At 42.7% G+C, this 25,893-nt stretch overlaps 2 protein-coding genes across 5 annotated transcripts; both read right to left on the reverse strand.

Moving 5' to 3' along the window:
• Positions 1-1,159: 1,159 nt before the first annotated feature.
• On the reverse strand, positions 1,160-19,672 carry lats1 (large tumor suppressor kinase 1). Of its 4 annotated transcripts, none has more exons than XM_088325480.1 (8): positions 19,597-19,672; positions 15,646-16,042; positions 11,130-11,247; positions 8,646-10,006; positions 5,998-6,580; positions 5,107-5,289; positions 4,932-5,038; positions 1,160-3,177 (listed from the first exon to the last, which is right to left on the reverse strand). In XM_088325480.1, the coding sequence occupies exons 2-8, from the start codon at positions 15,970-15,972 to the stop codon at positions 2,683-2,685; spliced, it is 3,174 nt and encodes a 1,057-aa protein (XP_088181606.1). In that variant the 5' UTR covers positions 15,973-16,042; positions 19,597-19,672; the 3' UTR covers positions 1,160-2,682. The 4 variants fall into 4 exon arrangements, with proteins under 4 accessions (XP_088181606.1, XP_088181605.1, XP_088181604.1 ...); XM_088325479.1 differs by lacking the exon at positions 19,597-19,672 and adding an exon at positions 16,555-16,714; XM_088325478.1 differs by lacking the exon at positions 19,597-19,672 and adding an exon at positions 16,555-16,714 and having other exon boundaries at positions 15,646-16,116.
• nup43 (nucleoporin 43) lies at positions 19,072-25,420 on the reverse strand. The gene is made up of 8 exons (XM_088325482.1): positions 24,371-25,420; positions 23,991-24,104; positions 22,772-22,849; positions 22,530-22,692; positions 22,314-22,449; positions 22,094-22,245; positions 19,776-19,892; positions 19,072-19,695 (listed from the first exon to the last, which is right to left on the reverse strand). The coding sequence occupies exons 1-8, from the start codon at positions 24,488-24,490 to the stop codon at positions 19,466-19,468; spliced, it is 1,110 nt and encodes a 369-aa protein (XP_088181608.1). The 5' UTR covers positions 24,491-25,420; the 3' UTR covers positions 19,072-19,465.
• Positions 25,421-25,893: the final 473 nt, after the last annotated feature.

Below are 25,893 nucleotides of genomic sequence, written 5' to 3' on the forward strand. Positions count from 1 at the left end.
AGAGCGGCAGCTCTGTTCACTCGATTAAGAGACTGTGTAAACAGTGTAGTTGTTTTAGAGAGGCACTTTCTGGTGAAAACAGACTTTTATCATAACATTAGTTCATCAATGAAAACTGACAAAAAGTTCAATACTTTCACTCAACACTATTTAGTCTGCACCGAAATGGCTCACAATAGTGACATCTAGTGGTCAAAAAATCGGATGAGTTTATTTTAGATTTTAAAAATATATGCCGATGCCTGCATGCTTATTCCTTGCTGCTATTACTACTCAATATTTTTGTTGGATTTTACAACACAACTTTCCATCCTTGGGTTGGTTTACTTTAGTTATTAGCTCACACAGATAAGACATTTGAGTCAAATTTAGGACTTATCAGAATTGAAGGCCTTAGCTTTTAGTGTTCAAGGTTTTTAAGACCCCGCGGAAAGAAAGGGGGGAAAAGCTCCTGGACTAGCTTTAGGTTTGAATGAAGAGAGTCAAAATGAGTTTGAACAAAAGCCGGCAATTTTATGAACAAGAACCGATAGACAATGAGCATAAATAGTCAAAGAACGCACTTACTTGGTTTGAGGCAGGGGTGTCCAACAGGCGGCCCGCTGGCCGGATCAGGCTTACTAAGGGATTGAATCCGGCCCACGAGACAACGCTCAGAGAAGCGCAAGAGAAAAACGAGCTGCAGGTTGAAATGTGTCCACTTGATGTGGCCAAAGCCAGGTGTCTCTCACAAACGCTGTACTTCTCTCTCTCTCTCTCTCTTAAACTCTGTCTTTTTCTGTGTCTTAGTTCCGCTTGTCTCTTTGTCTTTTTTTGCTCTCTTTTGCTTTTTCTCTCTTGTTTCTTTCACCCCTCTTTGGATTTCTTTCTTTCTCTCACTTTTCTTCCCCCTCTATCTCTCCCTCCCCTTTTCTCGCACTATCTCTGTCTTTTTACCTTATTTTGCACTCTTCCTTTTTTCTCTTTTCCCTTTCTCTCCCATTTTCCTTTGGATTTATCTCTTTCTCCCCCCTCTCTTTTGTTTATCACATTCTTTCTCTTTTCTCTCTTTGTCCCACCCTCTCTCCCTCTCTAATCTACTGGTCCTTCCCCCGTGAGACTGTTTACTTTCTATTCTACAGTTTTCTTCCTCTGCCACTCAAATGATAAGACCTTCAGCTCATTTATTGTAAATCAGTTTTATTGATCACCTGCTTCCCGAAATGTAACCCCTCCAGATTCAGTGTACATACAAAACTGCAATCCAAAAAGTTCTGAAAGAAAACTCCATAAACCGCAGATAAAAACAGATAGAACCTAAAGGGCGTCGAGCTAATCGAGTAAAAGGCAGCAGCGTCGAAGAGGGCCTGCCCTTATAGAGGAAAAAGAGAAAATTATTTACAACTGTGTACAACTTCATTTATAAATATGGGTATAAATTAGAAAAATACAAAAAACTATTGTAATTCAATCAATGGTCTACTTCTACATATACATTTTATTGACAGTCTGTTAACTAAATGGGAGGGGCGGGGGGCTTATGAATAAAGGGTACAATCACTCCTTAAAGGGACAGTGTGTATGAGTTGACCAGAATAGTGTAATGCAACCCCGAAACAAGTGCTAAAAACCACAAGGAAGAATATCAACCCCGGAGACTTCCGGTGACCAAAGCGCAATATTGTACCTTGGCTAGCCTTTTTGAGGTTTTTGGGTACCCGGAGCAGCAAGATGACGGCCAATTTTGTAAGCTCCCTTCTAGGTGAAACTCATGTTGAGTCATAAAAATGCTCATTTCTCGTTCTAAGAGTAGTTTAAAAAGCCATTTTTTGATGATGTTTTTTGATGAATCAGAGTTTTTTTTGCCAGTAGAAGGCGCTATATAATACACACTGGCCAATTAGGCATCTATCGGTCACATCGATGAGGTCCCAGTCTTAACAGTTGAAAATTCTTCGATATATAAAAAAAAAAAAAAAAAAAGGAGCAGTTGCTGACGAATCGGTTCTGGGTTTGAAGCAGTGGTGTGCCCAGGGGGGCCACAAACGTCCCGTCAGATAAAAAAAGGTAAAACTATAATTGTGTATTACGCGCATTTTTTTCCTTTTACCTAAAAGAATAACCCAAAGGTTTGGGTCGGAGCTTTACTGGAGGATATTATCGTATTTGTGCGATACTTGATCAGCACAAAAGAATTGCTGACCACAAACACAAAACATCGGACGCAATGGGAAACGAACCCGGGTTGCGGTGGTGACAGTGCTAAACCTACCACTAGCCCCACAGTGATGTAGATGTCATATCATTTTTGATCGCAATATCACAATATTTTCATTCGTGGTACCAGAGAGTAATTTCATCTTGATATAAACAAAGTCTGATTCATCAATCAGGTATACAAAAGAGCTGTTTAGCTATTTTTGTGTTGAGATTAGAGAAAATATAAAGTCATCCTAACATTCTTTTCTGGCACTGTGAGTAAAATCAGTGCGATAGCGAGATCAAATCTAATGCCATTTGGTATGTCGTCTGTAGCACCAGTGTTCTAGTTTTAGGCGCTGCGGCGACCCGGGTTCGATTCCCGTTGCATTTTCAACGGACCGATCGTTGGACAAATCGGGAGTATACTCGATGAAGCCCGAGAGCCTCGGTTTAGAGTAACCGGCAGGATTCGATCTAAAACGGCTTACCCAGGTTCTGCACCTAAACATAAATGAGATCTCGGTTCTGAGGAGCGGGGTCGTCGGGGCCCTCGGAATCCGCCTGGTCTTCTTCGAGGCCCTCGTACGCGATGGGTTTGGGGCAGCTGTACGGGTGGCCGTTATCGTCGAAGAAGCGGCGGAAGGTGAACTCGTAGAAGGCGTGCTCGGGGTGCTTGCCGTTGCGGAACCAGCAGCCCGTGTCCCCCAGGCCGTCCTCCGTCTCGCTCTCGCCGCTCCACAGCTTCTCGGGGTCCACCGGGTCAAAATTGGAGGTGTCCGTGGAGTGGGCGATGGTGGGGACGTAGGGCGCGGCCTGCTGACGGAGGTCGTTGGAGAAATCGATGCTTTTGAAGAAAGAGTGGACCTTGATTTCGTCGGCGCCGTTCCCGCCCAGTCGGTCTTCGGGGCCGCGGCACAACTTCACGATCAGGTCTGACGCCTCCGGGCTGAGCTTGGCTGGGGGCGGGATGTGCAGGGTGCTTTTCCAGTTGATCACCTGGATGGGGCGGCAGGGGTCAGGTATTACCCTATTTCAAGGACTTTTTTTTTTCCCCCATAGTTTGACCGGGGCTGCGACTTATACTCCAGGTGTGACATTATTAGCACATAATTACCGTGTATATCATTTCACGTGTTACACACTCAACCGCAAGAGGGCGCCCTCGAACCGTGTTGACAATTTTAACCTTGCCGTGTTGTGCTGAAAAATCCCCCCCCCCTTGCATTCATCATCGGCGCAAACGTAAAATGACTTTGTGTCTCATTTCTTAGAGAAATAGAATAGAACAGTGGAATACAGAGCATTTGCACCTTGTGCTGAAAATATTTAGTTTGGCCAAACAAAACCACCTTTTTTACAAATTGGGACATGAACGTTCAGAATGAAGGATTTTATACATTTGACGATAAAGGATTTTATATGATTGAGTTTAATGCTGTAGTGATTTACTGACTGTGCCTTTATTCAATGAGCAGTGAAAGTTCAGGGCACCCTGGTAGGAAATGTTGTTTACAGGAACGGTGGGAACAAGACGTAAGGCTGATAAGAAAATCATCACATCCAGACGCAGAAAGGCCCTGATGACGTAGAAACGCTCGATGTTGTTTTGAGTATTCCAGACATCGCGATGCTCTTCGACGAGATGGTGAAGCCCAGGGGTGAGCTTCCTTGGCACGCCCATGGGAGGAGTCAGCACGCCATTATGCAGGGAGCAGATGGCCACTAAGAAAAAGCTAAAGGACTTGAGAAAAAGGCTTCCCAGAGACTCCAACGTCACTAATTCGGCCGTTTTCGATGAAGTACACTTAGTTCAGTTGTTAGAAAAGTTAAATCTGCCCCCGTGTGAGAATGTCTGCTTTCCTGTTCATCTTTTCCCTCAAGAAACGAGCGTGCATAAATTGTTAGGTGAATGTAGGTTGTGTTTGGTTAATAGATTCAGATAACTAATTTGAACAATTTGGTAGACGGTCCATTTTGATACTTAATTTCCAACAAGAAGATAAGGCAAGTCTTCCACCATCTTCCCGGTAACTCTGCAATAACGTGACGCTTCAGGGAGGGGGTGGACATGGTCACCACTTGGTAGAACCGAACCCCGACCCCTAAAGCCCGCACGCGCTCCCAGCTCTCTTAGGCTCCAGGCCGGCAGGCACATAGGCGAGTGACTGTGTGGGGGCAGCACAGCGGCGCGACAGATTTGGGACGTTAGCCGGGCATGCCTGTGACTGTGGTCCGCGTCCCACTGCCGCGACGAGTTCCGGACATCAGCTAGACGACTCCGTGCCTGACTGCAACCTTTATCCTGAGGTTCCCGAAACCCCAGCCCCGACTGGTTCGTACCCCGACCCTGTGACGGAGGTCTGCGGCCAACTGTCGCAATTAACCCCGACACCCTTGCAGCGAGAGGTTCCAGATGTCAGCTGGGCGACCCTGTGACAGAGGTCTGCGCCCCAGTGCCAACGTTATTCCACGGCGCCGCTAAGGGTTCGGGAGTCCGCTGGGGGGACCCGTCCCATTGGTACAGCCAGAACCCAGTTATACTTTGAATCACCACAAGTTAAAATTACACTCTCCCATCCCAAAGTTACTCACGCAGTCAAGAAAGCAAAAATTAGGACATTGGAGGGTTCAATTTAGGACTTGTAGACAAATTGTAAGACATTTTCAACGGATTTTAAGACTTTTTCCACGTTTTATAGACCTTGAGGGAATCCCGTATGAGCTTTAAATAGCACCTTTGGTTCACATACCTTAAGTTGCGTCTCCAGGGGTGTGGTCGCTAAAAAGGGAGGCTGCCCAACAACCATCTCGTACAAAATGACGCCCACGCTCCACCAATCACAGAGCTGGGTGTACCCTACAAGGAAAACGCGGTCAAACTGCAATCGAAAATTGGTGCGATTTATCAGAGCGTTGCAGGCGTACCTGTCCTGAGTAGTACTTCTGGCGCAATGTAGTTGGGAGTCCCCACCAGCGAGTGGGCCAAACAGCGCTGATGCTGTCGGGCCTTCCTCCTCTCTAGCGGCTTCAGCCGATCCGTGCATCGGCAGTTTGCTGGGTCCTCCCACTCCTTACTGAAGTCCATGCTGTCTTGCCTCACATGGTCCCCTGCCATCCAAACACAACCTCAACAAGTCTGCAAAGCTTGTGGCACCGGACGCCATGTTTACAATACATGGGAAGATTCTGCCAGGCTGCCGGTGTTTAATTAGCCCTGCCAGAGTCTCAAACGTGGACAGTGGTCCCTCTTAATACGAGCACCTCTACGCACAAGTTTCTTTTTTTAACTACCCCCCTCGCGGAAGAAAACCAGTTCACAAGCAGTCCCCGAGGCTAACCTGGTGTTGGTGAGTGACCAAGGCAAGAAGTACAATCGGGAAGCAGCGAGTGCCGATCACAAAGGCCAAGAACTTATGCAGCGCCATGCTGTAAATATTGTAAATAACCAATGGTAAACCATCGAAAAGGGTTTCCGTAGTGCAGTGGTTATCACATTCGCGTAAATTGCAAAAGTTCCCCATTTCCATTTATCTGATTTTGGCCTGGAGAGGGATAAGTGTCACCAGGCTGTACTTACTTGCCCGATAAAAAACACAGGAAATGGTGCCCCTACAACCCTGGTGGTTAAGAGGTTCCAACCAACCATAGAAGAAGAACCTGCACTTTGTCATTGCAGTGATCACAAAAGCACTGTACTGATATCTGATACTGTACAATTAAACGTACAAAATCTTCATACAGGGGAGCAGGGGACCCCCATTTGATTGTTCAGCCATCAAGGGTCTCACAAAATTCGATTGAAAGATTACTACTCACCACTCTGGTAATACTTGGAGTCGTGAGTCCAGCGGAATCCGGTGCATAGGCCAAAGTCAGTAAGCTTAATGTGGCCGTCCCGGTCGATGAGGATGTTGTCCGGCTTGATGTCGCGGTGTATAAAGCCCATTTTGTGGACGCTCTCCACGGCACAGGTGAGCTCAGCGATGTAGAACTGAGCGAGCTCCTCTTTGAAGATTCCCAGCCGGATGAGGAGGCTCATCATGTCGCCCCCGGGGATATACTCCATGACAAAGTACAAGTTGTCGCGGTCTTGGAACGAGTAATAGAGGCGCACCACCCACTCGTTGTCGGCCTCGGCCAGGATGTCCCTCTCGGCCTTGACGTGGGCCACTTGGTTCCTGAGGAGCACGTCCTTCTTGCGGAGAGTCTTCATGGCGTACAGCGCGCCCGTGTCCTCCTTACGGGCCAGGCACACCTCACCGAAAGCCCCGATGCCCAAGGTCTTGATTCGTTTAAACATGCACTTGTCCATCTTGGCCCGCTTTAGCCGGATGTAGTTGGACTCCTTCTGGCAGAGCATCATACGCATCTGCTCTTGGGCGTCTGACGATAATCCCACCTAGAAAATGGTTGTTGACGGGTCAGGGAATGTCCAGAAAAAGCGGATGTCGACATACATGCGGTTTTGGTCAAAAATGTGAATCATGCAAATGAAAACACGCAGTAATAGCAATTTTCCCACCGAATGAAATATGTCATTTCTTAACAAAGAAGCTAGCAATCATGTGACCAGTGTGGGGTCTAAAAGAGACAAAAAATTGGACATCTGGTTTATAAAAATTGGCTAACGATAGAAAATGCACCTGGCAAAGACTTAAATTTTTTAGCCAGTTGCAACCGGGGAGATGAGCTCTTTCCATACTCTCTCGCTCAATCTCAGTCATCCCCGTCTGCCTCTGTGTTTTATTGAGATCACAAGACATGAAAAGTACTGGTATGTTGAGACAAAAGACCCAAGACCACCCCCCTGGAAAAGTACCAACACATTTAAACAAAGACAGGAAGACTAAGGGACGACATCAAACTGATTAGAAATACACACCTTGAACAAATACGTTTAAGTCTACTTTACACCAGTCACATCTTAGGTACTTGTACTCTCACAAAGGCAATTGATAAGTTTATATAGGACACCTACAAAGGAGTTTACAGAGAATACCAGTTGATTATTTTGACTATTATTGTGCGCTGTTGTTTTGACCATTTTGAACTGCTTACTTCATAGTCAATATCGGCCAATAACGTTGTTGTTCTATGAATACCACACTCTTCCTGGTGGATCTGCTTTTCAAACCTAGAGGTTTAATAAGGATTACCTTCTCCCCCTGTTATTCTTGCAGGTTAACACTCCATTGATGTTTCCTCTCCTTATTTTGAGTGTGATTTAATAAACCCATGATGATCCTGATGATTTCCAGATTTATCAAACTGCCAGTTAAGCACCAACTACTCCTGAAGCGGGTTTAACCATATTACTCCATGTTTTTTGGGGGGGCTAAATATCAGTGGCTGATCCGGATAGTCCAAATAACGACCCAATTCTTAAAATAAACAAAAACTGGTATAAGCTTGATACTTGTTATTGGAACTGATGCTTTACTGGTCAAGAATACATAATCTTAAAAAAACTATACATAAAACTACAGGATGCTTTTATTTACAAAAAGAAACATTCAGACTATGGAGATAGTTTGTGACTTTTCTAAAGGCATAGCATGTCGTGGTCTAACAACTTGCCACTGCAATCGACAGACAAACAAAATGATATGACTGACTTCAGTGTAGAGTTGCAATAACCAATCAAATCAACATCTTATTGAATTTCAAACTAACCTGACGCAATTTATGCATCATTTAAATACGTTTTGTGTTAGGATTTCCAAAAGCCTAACCGTTTTGTATTCTTAGCTGTACATAGCTGTCAATTTTGTTCTACACAAAATACTCATATAAAGCTTTTGTATATAATTATGAATTATTTAAGAAAAACAACAACATTGACGTATTCAAAATGTGAAAATGCTAAGTTTGATGTCTTGTAAAGGTGACCTTTACAAAGGTAAGAGTTATAAATCGGGAAATTAGCTTTCACTAATGATGAATTTCACATTGTGAAACAAAATTATTCTTACAATAAGATTTACATTGGTTATGAAACAAATTGAAAATGTTGCATTTTAATTTGATTTTACTGTAAACTTGGACTAGGAAGAATAATCAGTTTGAAGCAAGCATGCTCGCCCTCCATGAATACAATTATTATAAAAGCCACAGGCAAAAAGTTCATAAGTATGTTTTTAAAGTGTAGGTTTACACGGGTTACAGGTCTGATAGGGTTTTGCCACATTTAAATGGGAAATATGCAGTATTGTGATGACCCAAACAACGCAAAGTACATGCAGGGCAAAAAGTGTCTCGTGAGGGTGGTGAGCATATGTAAACATTACAAAAGAAAACTTTACCTCTCAGCTCAGCTGTATGTGACAGAGGGGAGAGAAAGAAGAGTCGAAAAAACAGAACAGCTTGAAAAAGAGTGTACAGGAAGCACAAAAGAAGTCAAAAGGTTGGAAAGTGTTTAACCGCAGCAGGAAAGATGGCTGATCTAAAAGTCTTGGGTGACTCACCCTCTGCATCTCGCTCTCCAGCTGCTTCCTTCTACGGATCCGCTGTTGATGGTTCTTCAGGATGTTCTCCACGTGCTGTTCCATGAAGAACTTAAACGCCTGCGGGGAGTACAAAGCCACACGGCCCGACTCTTCCCGGCGCTCCTCGTCCTTCTTGTTACGCCGTACGGGGACAGGCGAGGTTGTGATTTGCTTTTTTTCCTTCTCGGACGCAGCGCTTCCCTCCGCGTTTTCGCCCGCTTTCTCCCCAGGGGTGGTTTCATCTTCTGCGGATTCCTCATGGCTCGCACCTAGCTTGGCTGCCCCTTGGTCATAGGCCGGAGGTGACGGCGCTGCTTGCTGTTGGAGAAGGTGTTTGGGATAAGGAGGAGGGGGGCCTTGGTAGCTGGGGACTTCTGCGCCGACCGGAATCGAAGCAACTGCCGGCGGGGGCTCCGGGTAAGAGGTGACGGTGCTGGGGGCTTGCATCCAAGGAGGGTGCGTGGGCGCGACGGCTGTGTGCAACTCTGGTTTTTGGACTCGCATGCTTTTGACGGGCTGCAGGATCGGAGCTTGCGTGATGGCCGTGACAGTCGTGGCCGACGGTTGCGAGCTGGCCGGGTGGGTCGATCTGTTGTTAAAGGAATTGGATCGTGCTAGCATGCTGTGCTGCCAGGACTGAGACGCGTCCTGGTTGCAGCCGCTGCCCGATGCAGACTGCGGCTGGGACCAGGAATGCGCGACCCCCATGTTGTACATGTCGAGGTTGTGGCTGTTTCGGTTGGGAACCATGCTCCCGCCGTTGACGTATGACGGGGACGAAGCCGGCCCCCCGACCTGGATCTGGTCGGTGGGGCTGTGTCGGCTAGTCTGGTTAAGCGGGTAAGGAGGAGGGGGCTGCCTGCCGCCTCCCGCCATGCAGTCTCCCTGAGGCGCACCGTGCTGAGACCAGCCAGATGGGAAAGTGAACTTATTTCCCACCGAGCTTTGCATGATGATGGGTTGGTGTCCCACAGGGACCGGGCTGATCCCACGCTGGTTCTGTGGCGATGCGTTCTGGTAGCCGTCGGCCCAAGCTCCCTGGGGCACCGGGGAGATGCGGGACACGAGGTAATCCACGTTGCCGGAGTAGCGCTTGCTTGACGGGTTACTATCCCAGGAGGACGCGGATGGCATAGGGCCGCGGTTCGGAGGAGGCGTGACACTTCGAACCTGCAGCGGCAGCGGGGGATTGACTCTCTGATTGTTGTGACCCTGCGGGAAAGCGGTGGAGGGACCCGGACTGTCCGAGCGGTACATCATGGCGTGGCGAGGCGCCAGTGACTCTTTGGAGCCTTTCCAGCTGGATCTCCTAAGAAGGGACTGCTGAATGTGAGGAGCACCTGCAATAAAAGCACAATGAAATGATATTCAGCCTTCGAGTGTCCTTTTGTGGTTAACATGGTAATTGTTTGGCACTAAAAGGAAACATAAGCGAAGCTCAGAACTTCAACGCCAACTTTCAAACGCTCATTGCAAATCCCCTTTTGTTGTTGCTAATGTAACGTTTTGTACAAGATTACACAGCTTTGTTTACATTATTGTCAACCCTTCACCTTAGCATAGAATGCATCTGTAAAGTTAGCAAGCTAATGGGACATTTTTGTACTTTGTTTTTCATTTTATGGCGACCTTATAAGGGTAACGGTTGAGGCCATCGACCGAATAAACAACCCTTTGGGAAAAGAAGCCTTGGTATTCGGTACGTCTTTCACGCGCCGTCTAGCTTAGCAAAAAAAGGCCATAACTCCAAGCAAGGACAGCACAGTAACCATTGATGAAATATTTCATATTTAATAATTCATGGCGACAAATTTCATTATCAGTGTGTTGTGCAATTTACACGCCACTCAGCAAGTTCATTCCATGAAATAAGAGTGCATTGAATTCCACTGAGAAGTTAAGGGGACATGCTTGTAGTACCACATTGATCCAGCAGAAGGCGCCTCAAGACCACATTTTGTATGTGTGCGTGTCTGTTTACAAAGGACATTTTGACGGCTAAACTGATTTTCTTGAAGTTTACAGTTTACTTTAGGCCCCCACGAGTATCTTTAGCTAGGTTTCCTGTCAAACACCAACTAAATCGATAAACATCTGCTTGCATGGCCGACTCCCTATTGGTGTGTGAATGTGTGTGAATGGGTAAGTGTGAACCACATTGTAAAGCACTTTGGGAGGTCTTCATTGACTTGAAAAGCGCTATATGAATGCAGACCATTTACCATTTATTTTAGTGGTGAAACCAGATGTCCTGATGTTATTTATGTTTTATGAAATAATTTTAAAGAAATACATTCATTTATTTTTATGCAACCTTAGCTACATGCGCAAGATAGTCGACTGCGCCTTACATCTGAAAAATACATCATTTTTGGGGGGGTTGCACTTTATAATCCGGTGTTTATAGTGCGGTAGTTTGAAGTGACCAAATGTGAAGTTTATCCATGTGGACTGTTCACCTACCGGGGGCTTTGAGACAAGCGCTGTTCAGATTGGAAGCAACCATCTGTTCCCTCAACGCGTCCTGGTATGTCGCCTTTGCAAGGTAGTCAGCAGCAGTCGCCACACTGCGACTCGTAGACTGCACAGATGTGAAAATAAAAAATTGTTCATTTTAAGGACAAAATCCAAGATTAAAAAAAAACCTTTACATTTTATTTCATGATGGATCAGTTTTATTTCCTCAGTCCCAAGATTACAGGCAGTCAAAATGGAATCGTTTTAATTTTCCTTGATAACAACGCAGTGAAGCATTGTATGGAACAAGATTAGACATGACTTAAAAGAGAAAAATAAGATATAAGACCGTCATGATAAATAGGCGGAAATATTTTCAATGTGGAGCCTAGAGACTGCCCCAAGTTATAATAATAGTGCAATGAAAAATAGTGCATTAAAACACGTGCAATTAATGTGAAACAAGAACAAAAATTCACAAATAAGAGATGTTTATATTCAGTTTTTCGCTCTTGTCTAGGGTGGTGGTGGCACTGGGAAATGAACTGTCGATGAGCCTGTTTGTCCTTGTTCTGAGGGACCTGTAGTGCCTACCAGAGGGCAACAGGGTGAGAAGAATCCTTGAAAAGGTTGATGGCTCTGCAGCAGGGTCGCAAAATGCCAATAACTGATATTTTGAGCCAATGTCATATACAGCACTGTATCCCAAAATAAGACCATCGTGATAAAGTTATTTACCGTATTATCTCTAATGCAATAAAGAAAATGAAAATGTCATACATTCTGGATTTCTAACAAATCAACTGAAACAGTGCAGATCATTTAATCTTTTAGTATTACCAATGACGACGAAAACCATACTGGTAGGCTGTAAGTGATAATCAGCAATATTAAATATTAATATTAAAATAATGAAAGGTTTACAATGGTTTCAGGGTAATGAACCCAGTGGTCGTGTCTCTCAAAGACAATTTCATGATAGAAAGATCGCCATGAAAATGATTGCATCAATATACAAAAAAAAAAAACATGTGAAGAAGGCGAAACTTGTCCCAATAAATTTGTTGAGATACATTCTATAATGTATCTTCAGTGCACTAAGAACTTTGACATTTTTATTGTTTAATATTTCGTGCATGCATTCAATATGGTTTGAAATGAAAACGAAACAAGAAAGCTTGATGCGGTTTACAAAATGGTTGGATCGCTTTTTTTCGGCCACTCTCTAACACGGAGGAGGACCTCTTGAAGCGCATCTTCCAAATGTAAGTTGAACTCAACTATATCTCTATAGAGCATATATATTTTATGATTATTTTTTAGTACAAAAAAGTATAGGTGACTTATATAAACCTTAAACATGCAAAATATAGCACGGTCTCGTTCGTAAGTAAGGCAGCGTATGTATATTCATTGCATAGGATTTCTAAGTGTCACACATATTTATCGCAACTTCACGTGTGTTCTTGCGATTGTACCCATTAACGTGATGGAGAAAAAAGATGAGAAGATTAGTTTGCAGCAAAACATTATTGGAAAAAGAGGCCTGCTGTTCATGGAAACATGGATAGCATATAACTATTGTGGATAAAGCAGAATAAGACGCAACAGTTGAACACCCGATTATTAAAGCATCATGCGGATTACCGGTACTTAAAACATTTAAAAGGAGGACTGGAATTGATTTTACTTAGCGAGGCATCAAGCGGCAACCAGGAAGTTGAAGAAGATTAATGTAAGGTCCAAATTGTCCCTAGGTGTGAGTGAGCGGGTGGTTGTACGTCTCTGTGTGCCCTGCGACTGGCTGGCAACCAGTTCAGGGTGTCCCCTGCCCACTGCCCGAAGATAGCTGGGATGGGCTCCAGCACCCCCGCGACCCTACTGAGGATAAGCGGTGCAGACAACGGATGGAGGATGGATAGTTTGAAAATCAAACAAAATACGCAGGGGGTAAAAAATTGAATACGGTCAACTAAAATTTAAAGAAATACATCCCTGTAGTATTTACTGTTATGAAATAATCTCACATTTCTACTAAAACAAATTACAATTTTAAAAAATGCTGATGAGATTGTCACACAATTATCAATAAAGCCTTCATTTTTACCCCATGGTTCTTCTTTGAGGGCAGCACGGCGGCGCAGTGGTTAGCGCGTGTGCGGCACAGTTCTGAGGTCTTGGGAACCACCTGTGTGGATTCAAAACCAGCTACCAGCCTACCTGTGCAGAGTTTGTATGTTCTCCCCGTGCTTGCGTGGGTTTCCTCCGGGCACTCCGGTTTCCTCCCACATTCTAAAGACATGCATTTCAGGTGGATTTTCCGGTCCAAATTGTCCCTAGGTGTGAATGAGCGAGCGAGTTGTCTGTCCCTGTGTGCCCTGCGATTGGCTGGCAACCAGTTCAGGGTGTCCCCTGCCCACTGCTCGATGATTGCTGGGATGGGCTCCAGCACCCCCGCGACCCTACTGAGGATAAGCGGTGCAGCTAATGAGATGAGGTTCTTCTTTGCTTTATTTATAATTTCATTGTTTTCTTCGCTACTAAAGGACTTAACACACTCGTCGGAGAAGAGAGTACTGAAAATACTCATCAATCAACTTGGCATTCTGGAGATTTTTCAAATAACTATTCAATAAACAATGCACCTTGTGTTCGGGAATTACCCAGTAATGTGCCGATTATGATTTAGTTCATGTCACGGTTCACGGATCGCCTAACCACCACTTCCTGTGGTGTGTCATGGGCAAGTACAACCTGGTGGCCCCCAGCCCCCTACTGGCAATTTTTGGGTGAACTGATCCTAGATCTTAAATCACTGGGGAAGAACTCTATAAGGTAGATCTGTTTCGTTTATATTCGCATCGTACAATACGCATTCCATCACTTGAGGCTTTCATATTTATATTGTGAATGTGCTTGATTGCTGTTGAGATTGTCATGATTGTTTTCTGTTTTTAGTGTCAATAAATTTGTTCAAACCAAAAATATGTTTGGCCTGGACGGATCTATTGACACTAACAAAGATGTTATATAATGAAATTGTGAATATGTTTGATTTTCGAGAAGGTTTGTTCAAACCTCACTTTGTGTTTGCTGTTAAAAACGTAATATTGGAATATAATATTGTGAATGTGCTTAATTGCTGTTGAGATCGTCATGATTGTTTTCTGTTTTTAGTGTCAATAAATTTGTTCAAACCAAAAATTTCTCTTGGAAAACAAACTTTGTGGCAATGACGTTACGTACTTTGGCTTTTGTGACATATTAAAAGGCCCAAAAGCTCTTTGTCCTGTAAAGGACTGTTTTTTTATATATATATTCAACTTATTTGTATTTTTAAATGAATAAATAAATAGAAGGATTTAAAAAATAAAGGTTCCTTAAAAAATAAATCATTTTAAATAAGGTAAATAAATACATAATAAATAAAATCAATAAAATACCTAAATCATTAAACAAAATGGCTCCATTAAAAATATATGGACACGTAAACATCTAACCAACTACCTCCCAGTCTTGAGAGAGGTGCCCTACCCATAGGCCACCGAGCTGGTGGTCAAAAGCATTCATTCGACCAAGGGATTTTTGACTGTCAGACACTAAAGGGACTGTATTATTTGACCAATAAATGTCGCTGTATTGTGTGGTGCAACTAAAAAGCAGTGCTAAAAACCGCAAGGGAGAATACTAACTACTATGTTTTTACGCTTACGACATTTTTATTAAAACTGTGTACTTTATTTTACAATACACAGGGTGTAGCCCAGGAAGTGCTGCAAATTAATTATTAAAAAAGTTATTTTTTTAATATATATATATATATATATATATATATATATATAGTTTTTATATCTTACTACAGGAAATCTTTGTTTCTGTCGAAAAAAAAACAAGTTTGATTGTATTTTTCAAAATACCTAATTGTTTTAAATGTGATTTAAAAAAACTAATTTATTTTTGTATTACATAAAGCATTATTGAAGGTATTTTATAGCTCAGGAGGTTAGAGCGCTCGTCTTGGGATCAAGAGGTCGCAGGTTTGATTCCCGGCTCCTCTGTGTTATATGTGGAAGTGTCTTTGGGCAAGACACTGAATCCCTAATGCTCCCAATAAGCAGGTAGGCGTCTTGCACTGACTCCCTATTGGTGTGTGTGTGAAGCACATTGTAAAGCGCTTTGGGAGGTCTTCATTGACTTGAAAAAGGGCTAAATAAATGCAGACCATTTACCGTTTAAATAGATGTGATATGAAGACAAACTCACCAAGCGACTACACAGTACGGTTTTGTAATGTGTGCCGTAAAGAGGAGCTAATGCCTTTTTTGCACGAGCTGTCGCTAAAGCAGTTTTAGTATATTGTTCCTACTTCGCGCATATTCACCGAATTTGTGTGCTTATGAAACGGATTCACCTCTGAAATCTCGGGAAAAACATTACATTACATGTTCCGTTTCGACAACCGCATGATAGTTACGTGGATGTGTTCTTCCAGTTTTCTTGACGAAATACAAACTCATCATACCTCTTCAAAAGCAGGAAACGGGATCTCTGACGATCCTGGTCTGTTGATCTCGGCCCCAGAGCTGGCCTCATTGGCGAAAGGCATCAGGGACTCTCGGATCTCCCGCAAGGCCTTGTGGTGAGGGTTCTTAGGGTTGAAGCAGCGCCCCTGTTGCCTCAGTTCCTCCGGGAGCATTTTTCCGCTAGGTGGGTCGGAGGGTTTGGACAGGTTTCGCAAACTGTTTCGTATTTCCTGCAGCATATGTTGACTGCTGCCGCTGTAGTTGCTGGCCGGGAAGGTTTTAGGTCGCATCTGCCTGTAGCCCTCTGGTTTCTCGCCTCTCTTCATGTGAGAGCATGTACAAAGACGGTGAGATGGATGAAGAGGATGCTTTACGGGTCACAGACCTCCTGGGCTTCTTTATAAAGACAGACTTCACATTAGGATACTACTGACATGAGTGCACCGTTCGTGATGAGGCATTCAGAGCATCTGTCAAGTGGTCCAACAGGTTGGACAATGGAGAAGCAGAGAACACATGTTGGCGTTGTTGATTTACAAAGACAACCGAATTCACATTTTAAAATTAGACACTGCCTTAAAATATTTCGAATATTTGTTTTTTTTAAAAACACCAGAAAACCAAACTTTTAAAACTCTGTTGAAGTCATTAATAATACATGGCACCAGATAATCGCTACTACGCACGCGAGCTGCTAACTTTAGAGTGTTAAATAATGTTAAAAGCATAGAATTCTCAGTTCAACGCTAAATACAAGCAAATCGGTTAAACGACATAATTAAACGATCCAACACAATCTAAGCTAGCATCGCGGCCTATGTTTGTGTTGCTGCTAAGCTAACGCAACAAGGCTAAATGTTAGCTTAATATAGCACGAATTCGTTAGGCGGCTGCTTTTGACCACTTACCAGTTTGGGTAACAGCGCTTTCCTTAAATATTACTGATAAATGAGGTTACTATATTGTTACCAACTCATTCAGTTGGGACAAAATGTCCTTTATGAGACGAGTTAGCCGATAGCGTGTAGTGTTGAATTCCTGAGATAGCTGAATGACAAGTTCAGCCAACAAGTTACCTGACATGAGGTTCATTTCCGGTTGTAAAGAAAATAAAAGAATAAAATGAGGCACTACTTCCGACATGATAATTTTCTTGAACAACAGGATATTTTACGAAACCAAAAAAAGGGATTCAGTCGGGATGTGTTCGTTAGAATTGAGCATCACTGGTTAGTACCCCCACCCTCCAGTCCAGAGGTCACGGGTTTGATTCCAGTTACCAGCATCCCAGAGGAGTTTGCATGTACACCCCGTGGGTTTTCTGTACGGGTGGGCGATAATGGGAATTTAGTCATTAGTCCGATCAAAGCAAATACACGGTAGTATCGATCGATACCGATCTGACACTGATACTGTTAACTCGTAAATGCCATGGCACCGTTTCCTGTGGTGTGTCTTGGGCAGGTATAGCCCGGTGGCGCCCATCCCTCTCTAGGCCAGGGAATGCCATGACCATTGAATATTAAATAATTGAACCAATCACCCCTTGTGTTAGTTTATAATTATGATGACCACAGCACCAATATTTATAGTTATAAATGTATTAAATAACTACAATTTAAACTTTAGCAGTACACGGTGTAATATTTGACCACTAAATGTCGCTGTATACGAAAACAAGTGCTACAAAGAACAGGGAGGAATACAAACTACAGAGATGCAAAATGCAACTTGCAAGTTTAAATAATAGTTCATGAATGTTTACTCATGATTCAAATCAGTTTTTTTTTTTAAAATAATTTAAGTCTATTTTTTACCAGTAGGAGGCGCTATACAATACACAATGCCCCTTAAATATAAAAGATGAAGAAACAAATATTTCTGCTGTGTCAGAACGAAAAGCCAAGAGTCGAAAGCAATTGTAACAAATACTGTATAACAATGTCAACAAGTCTACTAAAATACCTTCCATTGCAATGTTTTGAAAATGAAGTCAGTGAGATTAGCTGTCATGTTTATTTGTCTAGCCCTTAATCACAAGAAATCTCAAAGGGCTGTACAGACTACAGACTATTATTACACCATCCCCTGATCTAAGACCTACCTGAGGGCAAGGAAAAACTCAAAAACCTAATAATACATTTTTCAAAAGTACAAGATTAACAAATACATTTAAAAAGGCGAATCTTTTACATGGTCCGGAAAAGCACAGGAGATAAGAATTCAACTACAGTTCCACAAAAAAGAGAAAACACAAAATCTGATATGCTCAACAGATGTTTAGGTCTTCAACCTAGAATCTCGGAAGAAAAATGAATATTGACCAATCACAAGAGGGGAAAAAAGCATCTCGTTTACAAGAATAAATATGGCATAAAATACTTAAAAGAGAAAAATAAGAAGAAGAATGTTGAAATATTTAGGCAAAAATATTCTAAAGTCACTATCTTGCTGCTAGCACCGACTTTATGCTATTTTGAGCTGTTCCCATCGATGTTCTACATTATTTCTGTGTCAATGGGCTGCTAGAAACTGACATGAATTCTGCCTCAACGATGCTTGCGCAGCTTGGCTACGTCACACTTGTTTACAAACACGGAACGGGGTTTATAGGTGTTAGGTAATAACTGAGTTCAATAGAGAAGACAAAAAAAAAAAGTACTGTATGTATAAAAATCTGAAAAATCAGCCACATTTGGACCCATTTTAATGATATTGATTGCTGCGAAGCAGAGCGCATTCAATCTTTCCATCGACTGCTGATCTTTTTTTTTTCTTTTTAATTGCGTTTTTCAGAAGATCTGTGTCTAATTGTAAATATTTAATTGTTTTTCATTTCATCATTTTTTTCAAAGCACAGAAGAGTACAAATTTAAATTTATAATTTTGCAATTTTGTGTTCCACTTTAAATATGTTCAGTGCGTAAAAAGCTAAAATGGTTTTGTATTTTACATATATCTATGAATATTTTAATTGATATTTTTAAGGGATACTCTGCACAGCATATAAAATTAATAATCACTAAATAATTTGTTGCATCAAGTTTTATTGTTATTGATAATATTTTATTAAAAAAAAGAATCTGAAGAGCCATTAGGGAGCTGAGCCAAAATAGCCAGTTTTCTAAATCGAGCTGTCCTCTTGGTTGCGACCAGTAGGGGGCGGTGACAATTCACATGACAAGCCACCAGAGCAGGCGTGTCTGCGGGTTTTTTCACGCACTTTTTAATTTTTCTTCATAAATTGCGACGTCTATAGAGTCAGACTGCCAAATTACATGGCAATGGCAATAATTCCAAGCATTTTCAAGCACTTTGCCCAAAATGCAAGCATTTGCCTGACCTTGAAAACACATTAAAATTCAAGCCTTTTCAAAGATTTCAAGCACCTATACAATTCCTGAACAAAGTGCGGAATACATCAATTGCTTTAGTGATTTAATAAAAAAAATGTATCAACAATTATACAAAAATATGTAAAATATTTAGCTAGGAATCCATAACACACAAATATGATCAACTAGCACGCAAAGAATATGCACCATGATATAAGGTAAAATCGGGCCTAAAATATTCAGCCCGACCCGACCCGAGGGAATAAAAACCCGAACCCGACGAAAAAACCTTGATTTGATAACCGAAGCTTTAATGATCCGCCAGAGTAAACACAAAACTTCACTCCATTCCAGCTGTGCGTACTTCAGCGCCAAACTCTGCGATTCGTCTCAACTACGCAGCTTTGGGCCGAGTCCCTCGAATCAAGTGTGCGCCGCGAGTGTAGCGCCTAAAAAAAAAAATCGGTTCTACCTCACAAAATGCCTAAACTGGGACCTGTCTGTTCACAAAAATAGCCTCTCCATCAGTCCCGCACACAAGACACTGTCCGAGTATGTCCAAGCTGTTTACGGATAGCGTTTGGCTCGGGAGCATGTTAGTGGTCTCCAGCTGACCTTTATTAGAATCTCCGCTGAGCAACGTGTCGATAAGAGACTGGTTGCACCCGGTGCCGGGCGCAGCGCTGCGGGATACCGCGCTTTGTTTTTTTCCACCTAAAGGAAAGAAAAAGAATGAAAATGACACACACAGACGTGAGAACTTGGGTCATCTCTGCAGTGTTGGTCAGAGTTACTTTGCCGGAATGACGGCACGTCAGAAGGAGTCGCTGTTTCCCAGTGCAGCAGTGAGCCGTCCTCAGAGCAGGTAAACAGATGGTCTGGGTTTGCAGAGTGGAAGTGGACTTCCCACACTGCAGACACAGTAACCTTGTGTTTAAATTTGATTTCCAAGTACTGTATATACGGTGAATAAGTATTTGAACACCCAGCTATTTTGTTATTTCTCCCACTTATAAATCATGGAGGGGTCTGACATTGTCACCGTAGGTGCATGTCCACTGTGAGAGGGATAAACTAAAAGCAAAAATCCAGAAATCACAATGCATGATTTTTTAAACAATTTATCTGTGTGATACAGCAGCAAATAAGTATTTGAACACCTGTGAATCATCTAGAATTCTGACCCTGAAAGACCTGTTAGTCCGCCCATCAGAAGTCCACCTGCACTCCAAGTATCATCCTGAATCAGATGCACCTGTTTGAGGTCCATAGCTGCAGAAAGACACCTGTCCACCCCAAACAATCAGTAAGACTTGTACTTGTAACATGGCGAAGACCAAAGAGCTGTCCAAAGACACCAGAGACAAAATTGTACACCTCCACAAGGCTGGAAAGGGCTACGGAGCAGCATGGTGAAAAAAGGTCCACTGTTGGAGCAATCATTAGAAAATGGAAGAAGCTAAACATGACTGTCAATCTCAATCGGAGTGGAGCCCCATGCAAGATATCACCTGGTGGGGTCTCAATGATTCTAAGAAAGGTGAGGATGGAAAAAGAAAAAAACAGAAATCACATTGCATGATTTGTTGGCTATTTATTTGTGTGATATAGCTGCAAATAAATATTTGAACACCTGAGAAAATGAATGTTATTATTTGGTACAGTAGCCTTTGAGTAAAAAAGGTTGCAGACTCCTGGTCTAGACTATATTTTCTATTTCTATCTATCTATCTACCCTGGTCATATCCCTCGGAGGGGTGACCGACAGCAAGACAAATACTTACAAACACAAAGAAAATTAAAAAAAAAGGGGGAAAAAGTAGCAAAAAACACACAAAATTTTTTGGACCATGGCCAACCCAAATGCCCAAGTTAAGCACCTCGGCACCCAAGTTGGTCATGCTTTTCGTCCCTCCAGATGAAACAGGTCACAAGAAAGCGGCCATGTCAATCGGGTCAGGGTGACACAACAGCAGGGCCCAACAGCTTTCACTGGTTTACCCCTGCCGCATCATACAGGTGCCCTGCCCATCCCTTAGAACACGTCTAAACATCCCACTATCCTTTTACAACTCCTCTCCACTCATTCCTATCACCAACAAGAGCTCAAGCGTCCACTATATTTAGACCTCTTTCCTGCAGTGCACTCATAACACCATCCATCCACGTCAATCGCGGCCTTCCTCTTGGTCTCCTTCCATTTACTTCTGCTCTGTAGTTCCTCTTCAACATTCGCTCCTCATCCATCCTCTCTGATGTGTCCAGACCAACTGAGTACTCTCATTTTCACACACTTGCTCAGTTCCACTACTACCCGCGTTCTGTCTCTCACAATTTCATTTCTCAATCTATCCAATCTTGTCACTCCTAACATACTCCTCAATCACTTCATCTCAAAAACATTGACATACTTTCTATTTACTTTGCTAAAAAGTGGACAAAGAAAAGTGTGACTTGTCTGGTCGACTCTGAAGGATTTTATATATTTGACTATAAAGGATTTTATACGATTGAATACAAGTTTCATTTATTAAGTTTAATGCAAGATTTTCACTGACTGGGCTTTAGTTCAATGACAGGTCACGCTGTTCCAAATGCAGAACATTTTGACTAGGGAATTTTGATAACAGGCCTCTGACGGAGGACGGCAGGCGTTGTTTTGAGAACAAGGCCCTGATGACTTACAAACGCTCTGTGTTGTTTTGAGTTTTCCAGACATCGCGACGCCCAGGGGGGGCTTCCTTGGCACGCCCATGGGAGGAGTCAAGACGCCATCTTGCGGGGAGACGTGGGCCAAGAAGAGAGAGCTAAAGGACTTCAGAAGAGGGCTTTCCAGAGACTCCAACGTCACTAATTCAGCCGTTTTCGATGAAGTACACTTAGTTAAATTGTTAATGAAATTAAATCTGCCCCCGTGTGAAAATGTCGGCTTTCTTGTTCATCTTTTCCATCAAGAAACGAGCGTGCATAAATTCTTTGGTGAATGTAAGTTGTGTTTGGTTAATGGAGCCAGATAACAAATTCGAACAATTTGGTAAACGGTACATTTTGATATTTAATTCCCAACAACTCCAAGATTTTAAACTATAGAGTATACAAAAATCGATCCTACTTTCAGCTGAGTGCGCCTTTATGAGCGAGAAAGGCGTGTTGCTTTGTCTCACATCCCAAACACATAGCGATCCGTCCTGACCCCCAGTGGCAATGATGTGCTGCTGGTTTGGATGTCTGTCGACGCAGTGCATGGGGGCTCGATCTCCGGACCTGAAAACGCAACATCATATTTTCATCATCGCAGTGGTGGATCAACTGCAGACGTTCGGACTTCTTACAGGGAAAGAATCTGTGACGGGGAGTCGTTCTGTTCCCTCAGATCCCATATCTTGAGTTGGCCGATGGAATTCACTGTAAGGATCTCAGTTGTTTTCAGGTAAGTCACGGCGTGAATTGTGCTGCTATCTGCATTATCTAGAAAACGCACAGGAAAGGACATCCATCTAAAACTAGACTTGAGAAATTCAGAGCGGAATCCTTGTTCTCAAACTCACCTATGACTCTGACGACTCCGTCCTGGTCAGCTCTGTAGATGATAATCCTGCCGTCTTCGCCGACGCTAACTATCTCGGGGCTGCTACACACCAAACCAGTACACGGGGCATTGTCGCAAGCATAACGATGGGCTTTTTTCCACTGGTGAGAGACGGATAGGGCCTACAGCCCACAAAATCAGACGTGGAGAGACAATATTAGACGGAAGCACGATCCAAACTCAGCAGGAACATTTGTGTACCTGATTGTTTTGGTTGTAACGGAATATGTTAACGCCTCCGGTTGATGAGGCTGTGATGATTCTGTCTTGGTCCAGAAACTGTTCAAAAATGACACCAGTTTTAATGCAATGAGCCGAATGTTGATTTTAATATCAATAATTTAGGTCTCTTCTAAGTTTTTTCGATGAGTGTTGGGCAGCACGGCGGCGCAGTGGTTAGTGCGTGTGCGAAACAGTTCTGAGGTCATGAGATCGAACCTCCTGTGTGGAGTTTCCTCCCACATTCCAAAAACATGTATGTCAGGTTTATTGGCCGGTCCAAATTGTCCCTAGGTGTGGATGAGCGAGTGGGTAATAATCCCTAGGTATGAATGAGCGAGCCAATTGTCTGTCCCTGTGTGCCCTGCGACTGCCTGGCAACCAGTGCAGGGTGTCCCACTGGCCGAGGATGGCTGGGATGGGCTCCAGCACCCCCGCGAGCCTACTGAGGATAAGCGGTGCAGATAATGGATGGATGGATAGATGAGTGTGTTGTTAGAAGTGACAAGATTGGATAGATTAAGAAATGAAATTGTGAGAGACAGTACTGGAGTAGTAGTGGAACCGAGCAAGCGTGTGGATGAGAGAGTACTCGGTTGGTTTGGACACATGGAAAGGATGGATGAGGAGCGAATGTTGAAGAGGTTCTACAGAACAGAAGTCAATGTCCTGTGGTGACCTCAATGTTGGTTAGAAGACCGTTATCCTCAAGTCGGGATTTCTTTATCATTTGTATTGGAGTATCTTTTGGTAGATTTTAGTACCTAAACGAAAAATTTCATATATTTATTATCTGGACCGCTTGTCCTCAGTAGGGTCGCTGGGGTGCTGGAGCCCATCCCAACTGTCTCCGGGCAGTAGGCAGGGGACACCCTGAACTGGTTGCCAGCCAGTTTAAGGGCACACAGAGACAGACCACTCACTCATTCACACCTAGGGACAATTACTCACGCTTTCATTTACACCTAGGGACAATTACTCACTCGCTCATTCACATCAATGGACAATTTGGACCGGTAACTTAACTTGACATGGAGGTTTTCGGAATGTGGGAGCAAACCAGAGTGCCCCGAGGAAACCCACACAGGCACCGGGAGAACATGCAAATTGCATACGGACAGTCGCTAGACTTGAACCCTGAACCTCTGCACCGTGGGGCTGCGCACTGGCCACCCAGTCGAAATCAGAACAAACAACATACTTGTAGGTCAAGAACATCTCCATCGTGTTTATGTTCGCATAAAAGCTGTGGAACTCCATCGAATTCTTCTTCCAAGGTAGTACTTCCAATAGACCATAAACAAACTACGTTGTCCTATGAAAAAGACAGACTCATGAGAATCGTGCACCATAACTGGAGTAGAGGGAAAATATTCAAAACAACTCGTATGGCGATATTTATTCGTAAATTGAAACATTTGTTGGCCTGGAGAGGGATGGGCGCCACCAGGCTGTTCTTGCCCGAGACACACCACGAAATTGTGCCAAATAAATATTATCTTAGTGACGATAATAGATTATCTCAAAACATAGTAAACTTAAATCCCTTAGATCACGTATTCGTGAATACTTACGACCCACCTCGTTATCCCAAGACCCAGTCGCAAAGATTTCCGGCTGCTGCAGAGAGGAAAGCGAGACTGGCCGCCACCTTGTTTTGCTGATTTTATGAGACGTGTATTTCGCATTAGTGGAATCCATCGTAGCAAAATAATTTCTCCCTTTTGTTTAGTAAAATCTAAGTTTAGTTAAGCTAGCTTCGGCGTTCAAGAACAAACACGCTAGCGCGCTTTTCAACGTCACACTTGCTAGTGATGTATCATTCGTGAACGTAACGGCTCATTGAGGCGGCTCTTTGTAGTGATCGACAGGGAGCCAACTCCCTGATATTTAGGAGACCGCTTTTTTCACTTGTAAAATAAAACTTCATTCATTGAAAGAAAACCCTATTGATTTAAATATCAAAAATAGGCTACTTGAACTATCCTATAAAATACATTAAAAAATACTCGTATGTCGAGTATTTGATACAACATATGTCTCGACTAAAGGTAGGTAACATAACCGTCCGCCATCTTGCTGCTACGGGTACCCGAAAACTTCAAAAAGGCTCAAAAATGAGAAGTACAATAGTGCCCTTTGGTGACGTTCAGTCTCCGTAGATTGTGTTCTTCCTTGTGCTATTTGGCACTCGTTTTTCGGTTGCAGTACATCATACGGAGACATCTAGTTGTCAATAAAACACACACTGTCTCTTGAGAGTTGCTCAAGTTGCATTTTGTGGCGTTCCTATTCTACATGGATTTCCTTCCGGCAATTTATTTCATATCCAATCTTAGAGGTGGTGCGTGTCACTTGAAAATATTCTACTTGCTGAGGACGTCTCCTGGCTGAAATCATCATTGCGGCTCCTTTTGTTGCGTGTGCAAGTGTGTGATTTTCTAGTAAAATCATTTTTCTCTCTTTCTTGCTCTTTTTTTCTTACTTTTTCTCTTTTTTTGTCTGCCTCTCTGTCTGTTTTTTTTCTTTCTTTACCCGTTCCCTCCTTTTTCTTTCTCTCATTCTCTCTCTCTCGCTCTCTACTCTTTTTTTCTTACTTTTTCTCTGTTTCTTTGTTTTTGTCTGTCTTTCTGTCTGGTTTTGTTTGTTTCATTCATTATTTCTTTCTTTCTTTCCTACTGTGTGTCTAGTTTTGTTTCTTTTCTTTCTTTCTTTCTGCCTGTCTGGTTTTGTTTCTTTTTATTTCTTTCTTTCCTTTCTTCCTTTTTTTTATTTCTCTCTTTCTTTCTGGTTTTGTTTCTTTTCTTCCTTTCTGGTTTTCTTTCTTTTCTTTTTAGTTTTGTTTCTTTTCTTTCTGGTTTTGTTTCTTTCTTTCTTTCCTTGTTTCTTTTTTTCTTAATTCTCTCCATTTTCTTTCTTTTTCTCTCTTTCTTTCTCTTTTTTCTTTCTCTCGTGATTTCCTCTTTCTTTCTTTCTTCCTTTCCCTTTTCTTTTTTATTCTTTTCCTTTTCTTTCTTTTGTTCTTTCCCTTTTTTATTTTCTTTCTCTCTCTCTTCTTTCATTTTCCTTTTTCATTCTTTCCCTTTTCTTTCTTTCTTTCTTTG

Source organism: Urocampus carinirostris, chromosome 20 (assembly GCF_059441175.1).
Source record: "Urocampus carinirostris isolate Australia breed hairy pipefish chromosome 20, RoL_Ucar_1.0, whole genome shotgun sequence".
Lineage (NCBI taxonomy): Eukaryota > Metazoa > Chordata > Actinopteri > Syngnathiformes > Syngnathidae > Urocampus > Urocampus carinirostris.

Excerpts from the sequence above, each read along its gene's own strand:
- lats1 (XM_088325480.1), bottom strand. The coding sequence starts at position 15,972 with ATGAAGAGAGGCGAGAAACCAGAGGGCTACAGGCAGATGCGACCTAAA. Across the intron at positions 11,248-15,645 it reads CGTTTCCTGCTTTTGAAGAG|TCTACGAGTCGCAGTGTGGC; the intron begins GTATGATGAGTT and ends ACATCTGTGCAG. Across the intron at positions 6,581-8,645 it reads TGGAGAGCGAGATGCAGAGG|GTGGGATTATCGTCAGACGC; the intron begins GTGAGTCACCCA and ends ACCATTTTCTAG.
- nup43 (XM_088325482.1), bottom strand. The coding sequence starts at position 24,490 with ATGGATTCCACTAATGCGAAATACACGTCTCATAAAATCAGCAAAACA. Across the intron at positions 24,105-24,370 it reads CTGGGTCTTGGGATAACGAG|GACAACGTAGTTTGTTTATG; the intron begins GTGGGTCGTAAG and ends TCTTTTTCATAG. Across the intron at positions 19,893-22,093 it reads AAAGGCGCACTCAGCTGAAA|TGTGGGAAGTCCACTTCCAC; the intron begins GTAGGATCGATT and ends CTGTGTCTGCAG.